The sequence below is a fragment of the Mesocricetus auratus genome, unplaced genomic scaffold (genome assembly GCF_017639785.1).
Source record: "Mesocricetus auratus isolate SY011 unplaced genomic scaffold, BCM_Maur_2.0 Super-Scaffold_100027, whole genome shotgun sequence".
NCBI lineage: Eukaryota > Metazoa > Chordata > Mammalia > Rodentia > Cricetidae > Mesocricetus > Mesocricetus auratus.
The window spans coordinates 21,739,411-21,762,128 of record NW_024429208.1 but is presented as its reverse complement, the minus strand read 5'-3'; the positions used below and the strand labels follow the sequence as shown (position 1 = coordinate 21,762,128).

The following is a 22,718-nucleotide window of genomic DNA, read 5'->3' as shown; positions in this document are numbered from 1 at the left end:
TTTGTTTTCCCAAGACATGATTTCTGAGTAGGTATGAAGACTGTCCTGGAACTCTTGAGTTCCAGGCCAGTCTGGTCTTCAAAGAGAGTTCCAGGACAGTCAGAGCTGTTACAGAGAAACCCTGACTCGAGAGAAAAAAAGATTTATGAAGATTCAGTTTTTTATAGGAAAAACATATCTGACTATCATTGGCAATTAAGATAAAATTCTTCTGAAATTGTTCTGAAAACTCCCATACTTGTCAGGCTGGGGTGGCACACGCCTCCAATCCCAGCACTCAGGATGCACAGGCAGTCATCTAACTTCAGCACCAGCCTTCTCTATAAAGAGTTCAAGGACAGTCAAGGCTAGACAGGAAAACCCTGTCTCAAAAAAACAAAAAATTCCCACACAATATCCAAGATTAAGGACATAAAAACAGGAAACTGGAAATTTTACTTTTTAGTTATATTGTTTTGACATCTTTCAAGATTAGTTTAAGTTTTCCTTTAGTCTGGCATGTATGCAATCCCCATATTTGGGGATTAGATCCATCCATCCAATCAGGAGGATAAGAATTGATTTCATGAAGAGACACACAAAGCGGGGGAGGCCCACAGCGATGTACATTTTCTTCTAGATCTAAGAACAGAGACAAAGACCCATCAGAAGGACTATTATCAAAGAAATCACAGCACCTCTCCCTCTCCCCCTCTCTGTGTGTGTCTGTCTATCTAAGTGGTGCACGCCTTCAATCCCAGCACTCAGATGGCAGAGGCCAGCCTGGTGAGTTCCAGGAAAATCAGTTACAAAGTGCAACCCTGGCCGGGCGTTGGTGGCGCACGCCTTTAATCCCAGCACTCGGGAGGCAGAGGCAGGCGGATCTCTGTGAGTTCGAGGCCAGCCTGGTCTACAAAGTGAGTTCCAGGACAGCCTCCAAAGCTACAGAGAAACCCTGTCTCGAAAAAAAAAAAAAAAACAAAAACAAAAACAAAAAAAAAAAAAGTGCAACCCTTGCGAATCTTTCCTTTTCCTTACAGAACCTAAGGTCTTGCCCCTGCTATCACTGAGCTAACTTGCCAACCACTGGATTTGGGCTTGACAAACCAATCTATTTCTGTGAGGGGTAATAAGGCATTTCAGGGTGTTGTTTCCTGTCTCTGCCAGAGGGACACATGATGCACTTACTTTGTTATCTTAACCAGAGGCAAAATTTCCCGAAGAGTTGCCATCACCCAGATCTGGAAAAGTGGCTTGTCCCATTTTCCAAGCTGGGATTCTTTGTGTTCTGCACTGCAGGTAAGATAAGGTAGCAAGGGAGAGTGGGGGTAGGGAAAGGCAGATAAAGGAAGAATGAAGTGTTTCACATTCCACACTGTCTAGGTTGCCACTGTGGTAACCTAACTGTAGCTTCACAGCTACAGGCATCTGAAAATTAACTAGAGCCACAATCTAAGTGCGTGACTCATGCCTGTTAATTCCAGGTTTAGAGGGTGTAGCAGGAGTGGTGCGACTGGATGAGGGGCCAGCTTGGCCTCTAACCATGTCTCAAAAGTGTTTTGAGGCATGGTGGCACTTAACTCCAAACCCTGGCAGATCTATGGTCCTGAGCTATGTCAAGATCTTATCCCAAACAGACAAAAATAATGAAGGTGGAGCCTATAGCTTTGAGCTTCCTAGATGATCATTCTACCACTGAGCTAAAACCATTATAAAACCTATTATTCATTCTTCAAAACTGAAGATATTTGCCATTTTTATGCCTAAAGAACAATATCCTGTCTCCATTCTCCCATTACAGCTATTTATTCCATTTCCAACTATTTCAAAAGTTCCTTAGATGTCACAATGAAGGAACTTACCCACAGACAGTTTCAGCCAGAAATGAAATGAAATGGAATGGAAAGGGCTGGAGAGGTGGCTCAGAGTTTAAGAGCACTGACTACCAGAGGTCTTGAGCTCAATTCCCAGCAACCACATGGTGCCTCAAAACCATCTGTCATGAGATCTGACTGCCTCATCTAACATGCAGGCAGAACACTGTACACATAATAAAATCTTTAAAAAAATGAAATGGCCGGACGGTGGTGGCCCATGCCTTTAATCCCAGCACTTGGGAGGCAGAGGCAGGCGGATCTCTAAGTTCGAGGCCAGCTTGGTATACAGAGCAAGTTCCAGGACAGGCTCCCAAAACAATATAGAGAAACCCTGTCTTGTAAAACCAAAAAATAAATAAATAAATAAATAAATAAATAAATAAATAAATAAATAAAATACCAAAGACATTCTACTACATCTATATAACTGAAAATGAATTAAAGTCAATAGAGCAATAGAGTAACTGCTTAACAAATATTTATTGTATGTCTCACAGTTGAATTACTATTAATAGATATGTGGGAAACTATACACTAAGGAAGGTGACCTCAGGTATCATGAATCTAGCACTATCAGAACAAATACATGACTGGGGTATTGTTAAGTCCCTGAGGTGCTTATTGTGCATGCATGTCTGTAACAATAGCACTAGGAGACATGTGGCTTGGAAACAGGCTGACTCTTAGAGCTCACTGGCTGGCCAGCCTAGCCAATCTGTGAGCTCCAGGTTCAATGCCTCAAAAAGTGGAGGGGGGGATGGGGGGGGAGCAAGACACTGAACACAGACTTCTGGGCTATACCTACACACACACACACACACACACTTTTGTGGACAAATAATGACAGATATTTTGTTGTTTTTGGAAGAATCTGAAAGATTTCCTGTGGTGCATTCACCCCCACTTGCCTTATATTTACTCCAATTCTCTGCTATAATTCCTAGAAACCACAGGATGGACACAGAGTAGTTCACAGCCTGGCTAGCTGGATTCTCAGGAGGTTGCCAGGCTGGACTCAACCTCAGGGCAATCATTCTCTCCTAGACTCTCCAAGACTGGGTGCAAGCAGGCACACAGTTGAATCTGCATCTTAGCTTAGAAAGTTTCACAATGCAGTGGTAAGCAAATGGTTACACGTGGGCAGGTTTACTGAGAATCCAGCTCTAAAATTGGTCTGATCATTTCTAGGCAAGATGGTTTCTTACAGTTCTGGGTATGCAAACCAGAAACCCAGTGTGTGCCCGTGAATAAACATTGCTGCACAGCACATGGCTTAAACAATCTGTCCCAGGCTGACTCTCCTAACCCTGTGTGGGGGTGGTGTGTGTGTGTGTGTGTGTGTGTGTGTGTGTGTGTGTGTGTGTGTGTGTGTGTGTGTGTGAGAGAGAGAGAGAGAGAGAGAGAGAGAGAGAGAGAGAGAGAGAGAGAGAGAGATTGATAATGGTCTCATGTAATTCAGACTAGCCTAGATTTCAATATATAACAGGATAACCTGGAACCTGCTTTTTTTTTTCTGTCCCCACCTTCTCAGTGGTGGGATCAGAGTGCTAGTATTACAGGCATGTGCCATCACATTTGTTTTGTGAGGTACTGGGGAACCAAGGTTTTGTTCACACACTTAAGCAACAAGAATTCTATAGACTGAGCTACATCCCTAAGAAACTGATTTTGGGGGGGGGGAATAAGTCTCAACTGTGTAGAGCAGGCTGACTTTCTGTTTTCATCCTCTACAGTGGTGGGATTACTATCATGTCCAGCTAAGCTTCTTTTTTAGAATAGATTCCAGTGATAAGATTATTGGGGTTTTTTTGTTTGTTTGTTTGCTTGTTTTCAAGACAGGGTTTCTCAGTATAACAGCCCTGACTCTATAAAAGGTTGGCCTTGAATTTATAGAGCTCTGCCCCCTGGGGTGGACTGCCACTGCCTGGCTAGCTGCTATTGGTTTTTTAGGGGGGGGGTTGTTGAGACAGGGTTTCTCTGTGTCGCTTTGGAGCCTGTCCTGGACCTAGCTCAGTAGACCAGACGGCCCTCAAACTCTCAGATATTCCCTTATCTCCCAGTATTGGGATGAAGAGTACCACCATTGCCTGGCAAGCTGATATTTCTTATGGATCTCCCATCAGTCCCCAGACTTCCTTACATGTCGAAGTCTGAGATTTGGTGCCTGGAACTGTGAGCTTTATCTATAGAAAAACTTTCCTCCCAGAGTAATACAAGATTATCATTTCAAATGGTATCATTACATCATGGGAAGTCTGGTCACAGTGTACACGTACGTACACACACACACACACACACACACACACACACACACACACACACATACACACACACACCCTTTTCCTTTTACCATTCTTTTATTCATTTTGTGATTGAGACAGGATCTCACTGTGTAGCTCTTGCTATCCTGGTCTACCCACTGAATACTGGGATTAGAGTGTGTCACCAAGAGCAACAACTATCATCCCCCACCCAGCCACCATAATTCTTTTAAAAATGTAAACAATGGGCTGCAGATATAGCCAAGTTCAATTCCCAGCACCCACATTGGGAGCTCATAACTGGCTGTAACTCCAGTTTTAGGGGATTCACAGACAAATATCATTTTTAAGAATTTTTAGCCAGGCCGGACAGCTCTTTGCTAATACTGAGTATACAGTGAAAAGCAGCACGATTTGTATGTGACTATGACAGGATGCAAGAAGCTTTCCTCTAGTCGGGCAGTGGTGGCACATGGGAGGCAGAGGCAGGCGGATCTGTGAGTTCGAAACCAGCCTAGTCTACAAGAGCTAGTTCCAGGACAGCCTCCAAAGCTATAGAGAAACCCTGTCACGAAAAACCAAAAATAATTAAATAAAATAAAAATTTTAAAGATTAAAAAAATGAAATAATGCAGGCTGTGATGATTTGTGCCTTTACTCACACACTCAGGAGGCAAAGGCAGGAGGATCTCTCAATTTAAGGCCTGTCTGTCTGGTCTATAAAGCTAGTTCTACAACAGCAAAGGCTACACAAAGAAACCCTGGCTTGGAAAAATGCAAATTAAGTAAAAGTAAACAATGTTGCAAATAAGTAGGTGTGGGAAATCCTTAGCTATTGTTATAATCTTACATTCAGAGTAGATTAAAAAGTTTCAAAATACAAAGGTATCAAGCCTATGTAATATAGCCCTAGAACACATAGTAACAATTGAAAAGTGAAGGAAATAGTAGGCCTCAAAGATACAACTGATAATTCTGGTAACCACCCTTGCATCCTGTTACAAAACACTATGAAACAAAAACCTAAAAAGCTCCAGGTCTTTTCTTTCCTTCCAAGCAGTTAGCACAATTTATAATTTACTCACTTTTTTTTTTAGTTATTTGGCTTGCCTTTCCTTGTTAGTTTTTAATCTCACAGTTGTGGCAGGAAACACATTGGACTGTGTGTGTGTGTGTGTGTGTGTGTATGTGTGTGTGTGTGTGTGTGTCCCCACTACAAACAGACCATTGTGGCCCCATCTTTTTTGTATGTACTTGAAATACATTTAGCCATAATTGTTAATATGATTACTCAGAAAGAAACCTTTATGGAACATTCAAATGTTCTAAATATTCTCAAAATTGTGCCACTCAAGACCATGCTTTCATGTATGTAGATATATGCAAGTGCCCGGTCTTCCGCTAGTGTGATGCAAGCCCAAAGTCCTCTTCCTCCCAGGCCCCATTCTTGCTTCTCCCTATCACCATTCAAGGAAGGAGGGTTGATACAAAATTACTTCTTCAAAAACTAACCCTGCAGACAGCTTCCTGGTTTAATATTCATTGACATTGTATACTCTCCCAGTTATTCCAAATAATGGGAGTACATAATAATGTTTTATAACCATATACTGGAAAATGTCCACTGGTGATGAAAGAACAGGATCCAAGTGAAGACTGTTATGTGCACCTTCCCCGGAATACCCACATGACTTACAGGTAAATTATGAAACTGGTACAGGCTTGATTTCTGATATTACTATCTCCATAATCCTAGTTTTTGTCCTTTTTAAAAACCAAAGGTTCAGCCTGGCATTGGTGGCACACGCCTTTAATCCCAGCACTAAGGAGGCAGAGGCAGGCGGTCTACAGAGTGAGTTCCAGGACAGCCTCCAAACAATACAGAGAAACCCTGTCTCGAAAAACCAGGAAAAAAAAAATTAAAAAAAAAAAGGGTGGGGGACTGGGTCCTAAGGGCTCATGCCTTTAATCCCAGGACTCACAGGCAGGTGGATCTACAGTGAAAATTAGGCTCCAGAAAAAAAATTTCCAACCCCAACATTAAACATATTCAGTTTAGCCAGAAATATTGTCTCATGTTGGAAATTCTAGTATCTAGAAGTCTGAGACAAAAAGGAAAGGAAAAATTTAAAATAGTAAATAAGTAAATAAAATGAATTAAAGGACTAAAGGAAGAGCTGGTTCAGCAGTTAAGAGCACACAACTCAATTTCACCCATACCAAGTGACTCAGAACCACCTGTCACTCAGTGCTTGGAGATCTGACGCCCTCTTCTGTACTCCATTGCTACCTGCACTCATTGGCACATACACAGAAATACACCCAAAAAATATTCAAAATAACATTTTCAGCCAGGTGGTAATGGTGCAAACATTTAGTCCCAGTACTTGGGAGGCACAGGCAGGTGGATCTGAGGCCAGCCTGGTCTACATGGATAAACTATTTCAAGCCCTGCCCCTACGTCCCAAAGAAATATTTTCATTTTAGTAAAAATATATTCTGGTTTTAATGTTGTTGTATATGCCAATCTCTACTACTCAACAGACACCTACTATAGATGGCTAGTAATCAAGAATTCAGTCCTACCTGGTTTAAAAGAAAGTAAACCACCCACAGACACTTTAAAAAAATAAAAGTGACCACCAAAAAAAAAATTAAAATAAAAGGATCACAATCTGCTGCATGAGCCCCCAAAGAAACATGGGATGGAACTTTGGGAACACAATTACTTCTGCATACGCGTGCATGCACACTAACTCTCTCTCTCTCTCACTCACACACACACACACACACACACACACACACACACACACACACACACACACACCATCCTTACCCATTTATGAGCAATCTATACAACATTAACACTAAAATTACTTCAGCCGGGCGTTGGTGGCGCACGCCTTTAATTCCAGCACTCGGGAGGCAGAGGCAGGCGGATCTCTGTGAGTTCGAGGCCAGGCTGGACCGACAGCCTCCAAAACAGAGAAACCCTGTCTCGTAAAAACAAAAAACAAAAAACAAACAAACACTAAAATTACTTCTTTATGGTTTTAAGACAGGGTCCCAACACTGGGGAGACAGAGAAGGGCAGATCTCTGTGACAGCTAGGGCTAGAATTACAGGTGTAATAACATTCTCACTTAACAATTTAATGCCTGAAATGGACACCTACAACAGGCCATAGAGGGATTAAAAGTCAGTGATAATCTATCGTTGGGAGGTATAATAGGTTGTGAGTGGTTACAAGAAAAAGATGGCTTAATGTACCTATAAACAACTAGCCCTACTTGATCTGTCCAGGACTCATGAAATGAGCTTCACTCACTTTACAGAGCCTACCCTGTGACTCTGTGGTCAATTTCTAGTAAGCACTTCTCGTTTGATGAATAATGTTCATGCCCTTTCTGCATGCACACAGGAAACAGAAACCTCAAAGTGGTCAGTAAAACCAGCAAGCCAGGCAATGTCTGGCTTTCAGTACCAGCATTTTCAATGGACACAATAGAGCAGCCAATGAGATCGGAATCTGCCACAATTCGGCATGTTGGAGGGCTGAAACTTTATTTGCAAACACAAAGATATGATTAAGTCCTTTTACATTAAATATACAGAACAATTCTTTAGACCAGTGGTTTTACTGTTTAAGCATTTCCTCTACAAATTAAAGGATTGCTAACATTTATAGTATTGCTGTATAGCACCTGAAATCTTAAACATGTAAGCAATTTGCTAGGCTAAAGCTAGCCTTGGACTTCTCGTGAGACCACAGGCTTTTAAATTAACTCTTCCAAATACCATGAACAAAGCTGCAAACAGATTGAGATAACAACCAAATCAGGTTACTACTGAACTCTGAGCATCTAGTCTCTATAGATGCTAATTCCTTAAAATCTAAAGCAGCCAAAACTAAGAATGACATAGTGAGCACTTCATATTAAGCAATTAGAGTTTAGCTATAAGGTCTCCATGCACTAAGGACATTCCCCTTCCCCCACTTTTGGGAGGAAATAAGATTTTACAATAGTATTTTCTGGTTCTTTAAAAAAAAAATGAATCATAGCTGTCAACTTCCCTATCATGGAGCTGAAGTCCATCGGATACAACGCCACAGATGCAGGTGACACAAAAGGAGCTGGCCAGGAAAAGGAATTACTCAACACTATGCATATAAACTTTTTCTTCTGTGCAAGACTTGTAAGAAGCTGAGCATAAGGGATGCTAATGTGGGCAAGGGGGGAGGGAGGAGGGAGAAGCAGACTGTGGTTGAGTGAAAATTCATGAATCCACTGACAACCTGGGAGAACCCACATCCACTGTGCTGCAAATTCACCCTCAGGTGACAGGAAAATACTATATGAAATGGGAAAAGACAATATCATTTAATTAATCAACAGCTGATTACCTTTGAAACCTGGGGCTTCTTTTCCCTCTGGGGCCTCTTGTTTTCTTTTGTAACCTAAAATTAAAAAAAAAAGTAAAATTGAAATGAGCCTCCATTAATGTGATATATATATGATACATACATATCATATATATATATATATACATATATATATCAGCTCCCACCTTTCCCCTCCAAAAAGAATTTTTGCTACTTCTCTGTAAAAACTTCTACCATTTAGTACCATTAACATATTAGTCAGTCCCTGAATAGCCCATGTAAAATGTATACTTTAAAAGTCACTGAAAAAAAAAAAACAACCTTGCATAAATAAAGATGGAGGGAAATGCCCCTTTTCCCCCTAAAAGTCTTTCTTAATTAGCCTCTGCATTCTTCACGGCGAAGCCCACGAGGTAGCCATCTTGCCTACTTCTGCAGAGGAAGCCTCCACAGAGAGCAGTTCTGCAAACTGCTTTTGGTATCATTATCATGGTGTTTAAAGGCAGCCCTGGCCTGCCAGCACTGTAGACGTGCTGGGCATGCCTTTTGCAAAAACAGCCCCACAAAGACTGCAGCCAATGGCAAGGCAGAGCTTAGAGACTCCAAAGTGATCTTCGCAGCCTAGCACTATCCCAGACAAAGGATCTCCTGTGAGGCTGGGCTCTCACCACAGGACACAGGCAGCCACAAGCTGCGACATGGAGTTCTCTGCAGAGGATCTGGTCGCCGTCACCGAAATCACAGGAGGCTTCAGCAAGAGACAATGTTCGCAAATCCCCCAGGTCGCCACCATCGGATCGGATCGATGGCGGAGTCTCCCTGAGCAGGAACCTCTTGGGTGGCACCAGGGATGGTTGGCGCAGGGAGGGGCGCGCTGCTCTTTACCACCCGGCAGGAGATAGCCCTGAGCCTAAGGGGGCATCGGAGCTCACAGCAACCCTGGAAGGTATTGTGCATTTTGACTTTATAAGGCAAGACTAAATATTGGCGATATTGAAGGCAGGGAGGTTAAGTGAGGACAGCGCAGGCTCAGCTGTTGGGCTGCATGTCTCATTCCTGGGAACCACACCTCGGTGCAGCCGGCGCTTGGCCCAGAAACAACGATTTGATTTCTGTCAATAAATGTCCAACGACAAAGTCGCATTTAAAAAAATCAGCCACTTAGAAGAGAACAAGGGCAGGATGTAGACGGTAAAAGGGGTGGCGTTTTCAAGATACACTTGGCACTCTCTCGGCGACTACACAGATGGAAGTCTGTAAAGCTGGTGACCTTCGGGTGCCCAAAGAAATTCGCCGCAGATTCCAACCGGAACCTTTGAAGGAAAGGGGCATTTCTGGCTCTTCTCCCAAGATCAATTGCAAGAAAGCCTCTCTCCAGAGCCACCAACTAAGTCCCCAGGTGGAGCCTGCCTGCACACCATCTTAGGAACCAACCACCCACTTCCCCAGACGCTGATCCTGAGCCAGGGGTGACCATGCCACCAACTCCCTCAACCGTGTGTGTGTGTGTGTGTGTGTGTGTGTGTGTGTGTGTGTGTGTGTGTGTAATGCACACATCTCAGTGTGTGGTAGCCATCCATTCGACTCTGGCAACACATGACACCTGTCAGACACCAGGAAAGGCAGGACCAAGAGCAGAATCCCCCCCTGTTAGCTCCCTTGCGCTTCTTGTAACAGCTGAAAAGACTCCAGTGGCAGAGGACCAGAGTGGTTGTTTCAAGTAGGGCTGGTCCCAAGGTCACTGCCAAAAAGCTGTATGGGGACAGATCACAGTCCCATCCCAGCCACCTTGACAGCTGCACAGATCTTGGGAAGTAAGCCCAAGCTCCTGCCTCCTGGGGCCAAAGTTTCTGCAGTACATTTGCAGGATTGGCAGGATGGCTTGCCTGGCTGGGAGGCCAAAAATGGCTTTTCCACTTGCAGTTGGATTCAGAACAGATTCCCACAACCAGAAATTCCGAACTGAGTGAGGGCCGGAAGGCCTGTGTTTCATCACCCTCCCTTCTGAGGCTGAGGCTGCTACGAAAGCTCACGTTCCTTGTACAGCATGGGTTGCTTTCTCATTTTCTTATTTGTTTGTTTGTTTATGCTGTGGCTTGAACCCAGGGACTCATGCATGTTAAAGTAAATGCTCTGCTAATGAACTCCATACTCCCATTCCCAGATTTCCCAATTTACATCACATCGGAAGTGACCTGCCATCGACAAATTTTAACTAATTCACAGATGGGCAGAAAAAAAAAGGAAGCTAAACATGGTGACAACACTTTTGACTAACTACTACTTCAGCCTGAATGAGACCCTGACTTCAAATAATCATACAACAACAAGAACATATCCATGCCTGCATTGGAAGCATCCAGGGGAAACTCTGACAGCACTAATGAGTTCAAGGTCAACCTGGGACACATAGCAAATATCAGGCCAGCCATATTTGTATATAGCAAGATTCTATCTGAAAGGAAGGAAAGAAGGAAAGAAGGGGAAAACAAAGAAGAGAAAGGTGCACACCACACCCTACCCACGGTGTTCAGTTTTTTTGTTAAACTAAAACCAAACGATTCTGACCTAACCATAACACCAATGCAAACACAGCAAGCACACACTAATAATCCCAGTACTGATCTGAGTTCAGGGGCAGCATGTTCTACAGTCAAGGCTACCCAGAGAAACCCTGGAGTGGGAGCTTTGTGAGGAGTCAAAGCAACCACGAAGCAAGTGAAAATGCATGGCCAGGTTGGAGAACTCATACACAACACATCCTCATCATTTAGTTGTCAAAAGTTCAACTTTGAAGGACATCAGTTTTTACGTTATTAAGCATTTATTTGCATACATGTGTTTGTATGGGCAAACACTCCTTAACATGGAGTTCAAACGACTAGTTTTGGAGTTAACTGTCTCCTTCCACTATTTCTTTTCCCTCTGAACCACCTCAATGGTCTTATGTTTTTTACAAGGAACTGCCAGAGCATTCTGCCACCAGCCATACCTGCAGAAGGCCATAAACCAATCATTCAGGATAGCCCATGCCTTACTAGATAGTGCCATGCCTTTCTCCTCCCTTGCACACGTGAATACAACATGTAAAAAGCAGTATCTTTCCCATTGATTGTTCAATATTAACTAAGTTACCATGACACATTATATTATATATATATTTTTAAATGAATGTATTACTGTGATACCCACAAAATAGTTCATGCTTACTGAGTAGGTATGCTACATGAGATTCTTGTAAACCCACACAACATTGCATTTGGTGACTTGAGGGAATGTGGAAACAGGTACTGTTCTGAAAACTTAATAAAGAAAGGTATAAAGGTGCCCAGAGCCACACTGACTCCCAGTTACAAACCTCTGGGGTAGGATGAGGGTGCAGAGGCTCAGGGTGTCTATTCTCATTACAATCTGTTCTACTGCCGGCATCTTGTGACAGCTCAGTTCAGAGCTTAAGTAACAGTGAGTCTTTTTATTTTGTTTTGTTTTTTGGTTTCTCTATGTAAACAATCCTGGCTGTTCTGGCACTCACTTTGTAGACCAGGCTGGCCTCTGCCTCCCAAGTGCTAGGGTTAAATGAAGCATGAGCAACCACCGCCTGGCTAACACAAATTTATCTTGGATTCTACATTAATGCCATGTCACATTCACATATACATAATTATTACATACATAATATATTAAATGAAGATTCCAGAGAACCACCCCATATCATTATTTAGAGTCAAGTGGAAGGCAAATGAGAACCTAAAAACACTAAGTGTCTGAGTCCTACATTTGCGTTTGGGAGCCAAGTATGGTGGTACCCCCTTGTGGCTCCAGCAGGGAGATTTCTGAGTTAACATTAGCTTTTGGCCTATAGAGTGAATTCCAGGACATATAGGACTACATAGAGAAAATTTTTTTGCCATTTTGTGCTAGGCGAATTGTGATAGCTCACAACTTTAATCTCATGACTTGGAGAAAGTTCCAAGCCAGACATAGCTGCATGGAGTGACCATTGTCTCAATATGCCCCCATACCCCCAGAAAAGAATCGTTTCTTAGGGGGAGAAACAAATGTGAAAAAAACAGAAATAAGCTTAAATGGTTGACTCAGACCTATGTTGTCAACATTCATGTTAGAAGCTTGCAAATTTGAGGTCATCCTTTGCTACATAGTGAATGGAGCTAAAAGAGACCTTGTTTCTAAAGAACACACCCCAATATATATAATGTTGAGCCTATATTTATAGTGGAATCCCCAACTCTTACCACAGGTCTAGAAATGTTATATGGTAGGATTTCAACCACTAAAAGTTTTTTGTCGCCGGGCATTGGTGGCGCACGCCTTTAATCCCAGCACTCGGGAGGCAGAGGCAGGTGGATCTCTGTGAGTTCAAGACCAGCCTGGACTACCAAGTGAGTTCCAGGACAGCCTCCAAAGCCACAGAGAAACCCTGTCTCGAAAAACCAAAAAAAAAAAAAGTTTTTTGTCATCCAAATAACTTACTAAGATATATGAACAAGAGCCGAAGAGATGCTTGCTGCTCTTCGACCTGAGTTTGGCTCCTTGGCTCTCAACCACCTGCCTGTTATTCAGTTCCAGGGTATCTGATGCCCTCTCCTCTTCTGGCCTCCAGGCACCCAAACATGGGTGGTATACACTTAGTCAGACACACACACAATAACAGTAGTAATATTATTTAAACAATTCATTGAATGGCCAGCCTGGGCTACATAGCTAAACTTTGACATTCTTACTCCACAAAAAATAAAATTAAAAGCCCTCCATGTAGGAGGGTGGTGGTAAACGCCTTTAATCCCAAGCACTCGGGAGGCAGAGACAGGCGATCTGTGAGTTCGAGACCAGCCTGGTCTACTGAGTGATTGCCAGGACAGGCTCCAAAGCCAGAGAGAGCCTGCCTCAAAACAAACAAACAAACCACACACACACACACACACACACACACACACACACACACACACACACTATGCTTGCTCCGTTTCTGGACATGGGTGATTGTTTAGGACTTTGCAATGCAAGGCCTTCAGGTATAGCTTGCAGGTGTCAGGTATAGCTTGCAGGGCTGGCCTGAAGAAAATAAAGCAGGGCTATCTTGCCGCAGGCCATCTTAAAAGATAATCGGTATCTTCGTAGACAGAGTGTCGGAGTACATTCAGTGCACAGTTTGAGGTCTGGGGTCAGAAGTCAGGAAGAACACTCAGCCGTGCTGATCCCTGCCTTACAAGTACTTAACAGTGCAGACTTGATACAAATTTTTTAAATTGCCTTATTTCCATCAGAAACATCTTAGTTAAAAAACAAAACAAAAAACAGCCGGAAGGTGGTAGTGCTTTGATCCCAGTGCTTGGGAGGCAGGCTGATCTCTGAGCTCCAGGCCAGCCTGGTCTACAGAGCAAGTTCCAGGACAGGCTACAAAGCTACGTTGAAACCGTATCTCAAAAAACAATCTGAACAGTATTTTATGTATGTGCTTTGTTTGCATGTATATCTATAAACCACATGTGGAAATCAGAAATGGGGGGTCAGATTGCCCTGAAAACTGAAATTAGGGATGGCTGAGGTCTGTCTTGTGGTTGCTTTGAACCCAGGTTCCCTGCAAGAGCAGCACGTGCACTGAGTGATGGCTCAAGTCCTCCAATGCTGTTAACATGGACAATTTTCCCCCACCCCCTCCTATTACTTGAGACATGAGGCTGGCTCTGAACTCAAAGATATGCTAGCCTCATCATCTTGAGGGCAGGGGACAATGCAGTCTTATACAAAATAAGTATGTCCTTGGACGTGTCCACACTCCACTGAGCATCCTTGACTTGAAGCCAGTGTCATTATGTCATTGGAGAATTATGGCTGTCCATAATTAATAAGACTGAGTACAATGTAATCCTAGCACTGGGTCAAGTAGAGGCAGGCCAGGGCTACATACAGTGAAAACTAAAGAGGAAAAAAATCTGTGTTCTCAGAAACTCCCAGATAAATCCGGGCTCCAGAGTGAACCCTGAGCACTGTGGCTGTCTTCTTAGCACGGGGGAGGCAGACATTATGAGACTAGTCAGTCTAAGGAAGTGAGGGAGACATTCCTGTTGACCTCTGTCCTCTTTACATGCTTCACCCATTCAATGAAACAAGGTAAATATTTTATACCTGAAAAGGGATTTAGGATTCCAAAGCATTTCCTTCAATGACTGTCACTCAACCAGGCTGCTGCGTTCTGCTCCTCCAGCCCTCAGAGTCTGCTTATCACCGAAGCTCAGAGAGATGTTGATAAAATGAACAGACCTCCCAAACCACATCCCTACACCCCACATCAACTACAGCCTTAGGCAAGTCATTTGGCCTCTTACTTAAGTAGCTGGAGGCAGAAAATCTTGCAAAGCACTATTGTAAGATTAAAGTGTGTCAAGCAACATTGGAGACCCAATAAATACTAAATGCACAAATTATCAGCCTGTCGCTGTACACCAATATTGCTGACTTTTGCAGGACATGCCTGTAATCCCAGAACTTTAGTGGCTAAAATTAGAGTAAGTTCCAGGTCAGCCAGGAATACAGTGAGACCCTTTTCCAAAAGAAAAAAAAAAAAAAAAGGAAAACCACAGAAACCAATATCCACTATATACACACGTTCCATACTATGATCACCGAACTCAACCAGCATCTGTATCCACTATATACACACGTTCCATACTATGATCACCGAACTCAACCGGCATCTGTATGGCAACCACCTCTACTGCGTTCTGGTACCCACCAGGCACAATGGGGAAAGGAATGAAGAGGGGCAAAAAGAATCCTAGCCCCACAAACCTGCCACATGGGATCAAGAGCAGTTGAGTACATGAGGTTTTAATTTCACTTTATAATCCTAGATGAAAAAAGGTTCAGCTAAAGCAACCAGGGAAATGTATAGATTAATTAAAATAAAATAAAAAACTAACAAGATTTTGGAGCTGTTTGAGTGGCAATTGCCTCACACACAGCATCATGATGTTTGATGCCAGACAACAAAGGACAGGGAAACTTTTGTACTTTCGCCTTTTTGTTTCATTTTTGTTTTATTGATGGGGACTGAAGACAGGGTCTTGTGAATTACTAGTTAGTAAATAAGCATTGCAGCCCTTAACAAGTTTTTGTGCATCCAAGAATAACATTAAATAGGCTGGGCCTGTATCTCTATAGTAGTGCAGGCACCTAGCATGCCTAAGGGGGGCCTGATTCATTAGCTAGCACCCAAGGATACAGATACACACACACACACACACACACACACACACACACACACACACACACACCAAAACCCAGCATCCCAACAAAAATTACACCCTAATGTCTAGAACATAAGGATTCTTAGCATTCAACAAAAAGAGAACTCAATTTTTAAAATGAGGAAGGCGAATCTGTATCTAACTCAGAGATAGGTTATGATGTTATCCAGGGTGGTCCTGAAGTCATGAGCCTAACTGATCCTGTCACCAATCCTCTTGAGCACTAAGATTATAGTCAAGTCAGCAAGCTCAACATGAAAACACTTCAAAAGGAGGGGAAAAAGATCACAGCACAGCATAAGGACACCATTAATTGTCATGTTAAACAAAATTGCCATGTGAAACAAAATTATAGTGAAAGCCAGGCACTGGATATACCCTCTAGACACAGCTGTTCAGGAAGCTCACAAGCCTGGGCAATGCTCTGAGCTTCAACATTGAAAATACTAAGGAAAATGAGATACCGTACTGTGGAGATACATACAATCAGATGAGATTACAGATGGCTTGGGGGTAACGGGTGCTTGCTACCAAGCTGAACAACCCAGTGCCCACAAGGTGAAGACTCATCGGCAGGTTGTCCTTTGACCTCCACATATGGGCTGTGATGCTCAGAACATGCTGTGCTGTGGTATCTCTCTTTCCTCTCTCCTCCTCTCCCTCCCCCTCACACACATCTGAAAATTTTTACATTTGTTAATAAGACTGAGAAGAAATGAAAACTGTCCTTATCTATCATGGGAAACCCTTTGTAAATCTCTGTAAATTAGCATTTGTTGGTTTCAGTTATCCCCACTAGAAAAAAGCCAGAGATACTTCCACCCCCTCCCATCCCTACCCCACCCCACCCATCCCACCCCTGCCCCCGCTACCCAGCATGGAGCTGCAGGTGTAGCAGTTAGCAGAGAACTTGTCTAGCCTACACAAATCCCCAGGTTCCATCTGCAGCAGCACATGTTGGCACACACCCATGATCCCCCCCAACAATACAGAGGTAGGTACAGAAAGATGAGAAGTTCATGGTCCTTGGCTACACTTGAGGCCAACCTGAGAATGACAGTCTTGCACCTGCGTCTGGCCCAAAGCAACGTCATGCTAGTTTGCCCCTCTCTCCTATTCAGAGTGTTGCAAACCAAAATCTAAATATTGTTAAAAGTTGTATGGTTAACTAAGTATGGGTTCATTTCTGTTCTTCCTTGATTTGTTTCTGAAGCAGGGTCTCCTACAGCCCAGGCTAGCTTTCTAAATAGCCAGGGATGGCTTTGAACTCCTATCTCCACTTCCCAGGAGCTGGGATTACAGCCTTAAGTCAGCACACCTGGCTTGGCTGGCTGTCAGTTCTTAACAGAAGTAGAAAAGTTGTTCAGTAAAATAAGCATAATTTAAAGCAAAGTGGTGGTGGCCCACACCTTTAGAACCAACACTTGGGAGACACAGGTAGTCTAGTTGGAGGCAGCCTAGTCTACAAAGAGATCCAGGCCAGGGCTTCAGAGAAACCCAAAAAAAATTTTAAGGAGCTAGAGAGATATGGCTCAGAGTTTCAGCGCTATTGCTGCGCTTGCAGAGGACCTGGCTTCCACTATAGTCATCCACTTGGTGGCTCATGGCTGTAACTCCAGTTCTAGGGGAATCTAATGCCCTCTCCTGACCTGTGGACAACATGCATGCAGTGTACTTACAAACATGCAGGCAAACACATGCAGGTAAATAGGCAAACCTTTTATAAATTGTTTTAATTTCTGGTACCCAGTAAACACATCTTGCAAATTAGCTCTCTAAGAAGAGATTCACACACAAAGGCAAGAACTGTTTGCTATGTGTATCCTATATGCACTGTATCCAACATCCCTGTCCTGCACCCCTATTTCCTCCTGTCCTGACCTCACTTTTGCTCTTTAACAATATAGGTTTGCAGGCTGGAGAGATGGCTCAGAGGTCAATAGCACTGACTGCTCTTCCAGAGGTCCTGAGTTCAATTCCCAGCAACCACATGGTGGCTGACAACCATCTACAATTCAATCTGGTGTATATGTAATAAATAAATAAATCTTTAAAAAAAAAACAATATAGGTTTGCATAGGATGACATAAAAGCAAGCTGTAGAGCAGAAATATCTAAAAATGCAGAGACACCAAAAGTCTCTCAGAGAAGAAAATGGCTGTTGTCATGGTTATCTCAATGGAAACCAAGAGAATTCTGTTTCACCCAGGAACAAAACAGCTTATTTACAATGCTCAGGCAGGAGAATTTCTTCTGCACAGACAGGAAAGAACTGGTGAGTCCCCTGCTGTTCTGAGGACCCCCAGTTACTGTGAGAATGTGAGCATGTGTGGAGGCCATATAATCATGTTAACCTAAGCTGTTCCTCAGGAGTCATCTACCTTGTTTTTCGAAACAGGGTCCTCGGTGAAAGGTGAACCAGCTCATGCATTTGGCTACACTGGCCAAATGCTGACCAAAACCAACTCCGGGAGGGAAAGGGATTGTTTGGGTTTGCATGCTATGGTCACCACCCATCATAAAAGGAATACTGCTTATTTTCTTTTTCTCTCTCCCTCCCTCCCCTCTCTGTCCCCCTTCCCATCTCCCTCTCTCTCCTTTTCTTGGTGGTGCTGGGATTAAAAGGTGTTCCCTCCACACTGGCCAGATCTTAAGGCAAGGAGGATGCTGTTAGATTCAGGTCAACCTGTGCAGCACTGTGATAAGTTGTCTCACAAAACAAAGCAAAGGGAGCATGACCTTGCCCCATGGGAAGTTGGGAAGTAGAGGCAGGAAAATCAGCAATTAAAGGCCAGTCTTCCACACAATGAGTTTGAGACCTGCCCTTGTCTCAAAAAAAATTTATGATTTCTTGAAATTTACTACATTTATATACTGGAGCCGGTTGGTGCTGGTGGGTCACTCCTTTAATCCCAGCACTTAGGAGGCAGAGTTTGAGGCAAGCCTGGTCTATAGGACAACCAAGGCTACACAGAGAAACCCTGTTGCAAAACAAAAACATTTACTGGTAGGCTGGTCTGCACATCAGACTTGAAGCACCTTACTATCTCCTTGGTCCCCATAACAACCTTCTAACATTGCAATAATATTTTTATCATCAAGGTTAGTAGTTCCTAGCTGCAGTTCTCCACTAACACCAACTAACTCCACTTTGATGAACTGCCTTGGGCTCTGGACCAGTAAAGAGTGCATACACAGTCAGCACAGCATTATGCCAGACAATACAACGGCTCAAGGTACTGCTGTGCTGATTGAGATAATTTGGGTATATAAATCATTGGAAGAATACATGTTTAGTATGCAAACAGCCATATATATTCAATTCCTCAAATTGAATAATGCTGAGACTATAGTCTAATATAAGTCCAGGAGTTCAGCATAGCACACATTAAGCATTTCAGAAGCAAAAGGAAATAAGAGGTAGCTCAGTGGTTAAAAGAACTGGCCAGAGGACCTGGGTTCAATTCCCAGTACCCATGTGGCAGCTCATAACTATCTATAACTCCAGTTCCAGGGATGCCAACACCCTCACACAGACCAAGCACATAAAATACATTATATAAAATTATATAAAAAAAGGACTGGTAGCCGGGCGTTGGTGGCGCACGCCTTTAATCCCAGCACTCGGGAGGCAGAGGCAGGCGGATCTCTGTGAGTTCGAGACCAGCATGGACTACCAAGCGAGTTCCAGGACAGCCTCCAAAGCCACAGAGAAACCCTGTCTCAAAAAAAAACCAAAAAAAAAAAAAAAAAAGGACTGGGAGGTGGTGGCACACGCCTTTAATCCCAGCACTCCAGAGGCAGAGGCAGGCAGATCTCTGTGAGTTCGAGACCAGCCTGGTCTATAAGAGCTAGTTCCAGGACAGCCTCCAAAGCCACATAGAAACCTGTCTCGAAAAACCAAAAAAGAAAAAAGAAAGAACTGGGCAGTGGTGGCACATGCCTTTGATCCCAGCACTTGGGAGGCAGAGACAGGCAGATTACTGATTACTGTGAGCTCCAGACCAGCCTGGTCTACAGAGAGTTCCAGGACAGTCTCCAAAGATACAGAAACCCTGTCTCGAAGATAAAGAAAAAAAGATTCATGTATGTCTGTATGAGCTCCTATGTACCACGTTCATGCAGGTGTGCTCATAACCTGGAGCAGGAGTGTCAGGCAGTTCTTAACTACCTAATGCAGGACTAGAAATTATGGTAATCCTAGCTACATACAACCTTGGCTACCAATCTCAAGAAGAAAGAAAAGAATTTGGTAAAGGTTGAGGAAGTAGGTAAGGATAGTGAACACACTTAGCTTGCTGGAAGGCCTGGGTTCAATCCCCCCCATCATTCCACCACAAGATAAAGACATCACTCACAAGTTCTTACAGAGAGATGTTCGGGGAAACACCCCACCCACCCCGGGGCGCCCCATCAAGCCTTAAAGATACCCCAACCACGTGGCTGCTGCCTCACCCTTACCCCTGCGGTGGCATCTGGCCTCTTTTTGAGCACCTCACACTTCCTCATCTTACAGATCTGGTGGCTGTTCTTTCTGTTCTTGCAGTAGGTACATTCGCCACAGTTGGTCTTCTGCTGGCAGGGCCCACAGACGCCACAAGGCTTGCGTTTCTTCCTCTCCACAGTTGGTGGTGTAGGTTTATGTGAAAGAGAAGAGGCACTGGCCTGTGATACTGGCGTCGCCATCCCTGTGGTTTTGACATCAGCTGAGCTGGGCGTGTTGACCTGAGAAATCACCCCTCCTTCCAATTTGCTGGGAGCAGCCTGAGAGCACTGGGTAAGATCCAATGGAGCATTCTGGAGTTCATTCTCGGAGGCGATTGCAAACCCCTGTGTGTTAACTGCAAAAGGGTTTGCACAAAACTGCTTCTCGTCTTGTATACCGTTTGCAGCTATGACTGGAGGTATTGAACTCAACTCAGCATTTGGTAGGGGTTGGGGAACAAATCCTGAGTCCAAAGCTAAAATTGGTATAGCACCTTGGACCTCCAGCCCACAGGAGGCATAGCTGTAGGGCTCAGGCCTGGGAGGAGGAGCACTGTAGGTAGCAACTGTATTTGGAGGGTTAGGCAGGAAGATAGGCAGGTCTGAGGAAGGACCCATATGCACATTCATAGTTTCTTGTTGGTTTACTAAAGTAATAGCACCAAGATCTTCTGGTGAGTCTGAGACCTTGTCCAGGGCCTCACCAGGAACTAAGTTAGCACCAGGAAGTTCCCACTGAGGTGGGAGAGTACTGAAAGCCTGTCCTAGGACAGAGGTGGCATCCAGAAACTGATCTGGGCAGCACCCGCCTTGATCTGGGTTAGTTTTGAGGGGTTCTTCTTGGGGTTTAGCACCGAGGATATCCGGCTGTGATCCTGCCAAAAAGAATTTTATCAGCGCTGTGGGATATATAGACCCATCAAGAGGCATGCAGTTTTTAAGATCCAATTCTGGTAGCATCTTAAAATTAGACATGGGAAAGCAGTTATGTTCACTTCCCATTGGAATGGGAGAAGGCTCTGGTAGCGTAAGACACTCTGCTTGTGACCCCAAGTCTTCAAACTGATTGCTAGTGTTTTTCTGAGAGGTGTCTTCGGGAGTTGATCTTTGAGGCAAAGGAGCACACTCCTGAGGGGACGTGCTGACATCAGTTGATGTCTGAGGAGAGAGTAGTCCTTCACAGTGTGTCCCTTCTGGTGGCCCAGAAAGTGTATCTGTTGTAGGACTGCCATATGTGGGAGGACAGCTTTGGGACTCTTCTACCCTTTGAGGCAAAGACTGGGTTATCTCTTGGATTTCATCTTCAACTAAACATAAGCTGTCTTCACCAATGAGGTTCTCTGTGTCTGGGGACGTAATGGGGTCTTGGCTGGGGACTGAATCATTTTCTGAGTGCTCTACCACTGTGTCATCCTGGGTATTAGGATTACACTGCTGTTCTGAAACACTCTTAGAAGATGGCACTTTCTTACGTTTGGGCGTAAATACTGGGGACTGGGAGAGTCGCCTGCTAAGAGAGGTTCTTCTGAGAGCCATTGTAAACCCCTTGCAAGTTAAGGACTCTGGATTCTGAAAAAGATCTTGGTTCCTATCCTCATTCATTCGGGCTGCCCCAGCTCTGGTCAGAGGACTTCTGGAAGGTGTGGAGGTTTTGTCTTCTGTTTCTTTCTTACCATCTCTTCTTTGAATTAATTCCTTCAGTTTTCCAGGGTTCATTTTCCCTGACAACTTACGTTTGGCCACTCGCTTTAATGTGTTCTTCAGGCTGCTTTCCTTTTTGTGTAAATCCATCCTGACTGATTTGGAAGGCTTTGCATGGCTGGACCGAGGCATGGCTGTAGCGTAGGAAGAGATGCAGGGAAGCAGGACTCAGAGTCATGGGTCCTTCGCAAAATCTTCCTTCTGAAGAGAATCTGTAGCTGTTGCCAAGCTTGGCCACGTGAGGTTTTAGTCTAAAACAAAAAATATTATTAGTCCTTTGTACACTACTAGAAAGATATTTGCTAATAAATTAATAACTTAAGAAACAGAATGTTTACTGCCAAATAAATATACAGATAGTATCTGGCTGGACAGAGTGGCTCAATTTATATTCACAGCATTTGAGTTGCAGGATATCCTGGGTTACAGTATTAGACTCTCAAAAGAAAAGAAAAGCCAGGATGGCTTGCTTATTCAGAGGACCTGGGCTCAATTTCCAGAGCCCACATGGCAGCTGTCTGAAACTTCAGTCCTAGGACACCTGATGCCCTCTTCTGGCATCCTTGGGCACCAGGCATGTACCTTGGTGCACTGTCATTTGGTACATGTACACAGAGGCCAACACTCATTTCGTTTTGTTCTTGTTTTTATGTAACTTTATCTGTATATGTCCTGAAACTGACCTATAGACCAGGCTGGCCTCAAATTTAGAGATCATCCTGCCTCTGCCTCCCGAGTGCTAGAATTAAAGACGTGTACCACC

At 43.8% G+C, this 22,718-nt stretch overlaps 1 protein-coding gene and 1 long non-coding RNA gene across 4 annotated transcripts in view; one reads left to right on the top strand and one right to left on the bottom strand.

The window, feature by feature from the left end:
- Tet1 (tet methylcytosine dioxygenase 1) overlaps positions 1–22,718 on the bottom strand; it is a 65,172-nt gene that overhangs the window by 31,733 nt on the left and 10,721 nt on the right. For all 3 annotated transcript variants that reach the window (XM_040732575.1, XM_040732576.1, XM_040732574.1), the window contains exons 2-3: positions 20,231–22,206; positions 8,523–8,576 (exon numbers count right to left, since the gene is read on the bottom strand). In XM_040732575.1, coding sequence (XP_040588509.1) covers positions 8,523–8,576; positions 20,231–22,087 — 1,911 coding nt within the window. In that variant the 5' untranslated portion in view covers positions 22,088–22,206. The remainder of the gene's footprint in view (positions 1–8,522; positions 8,577–20,230; positions 22,207–22,718) is intronic.
- Positions 8,924–11,828, top strand: LOC121134393. Its single transcript, XR_005871468.1, has 2 exons — positions 8,924–9,447; positions 10,666–11,828. It is a non-coding gene; the product is annotated as an uncharacterized LOC121134393 (long non-coding RNA).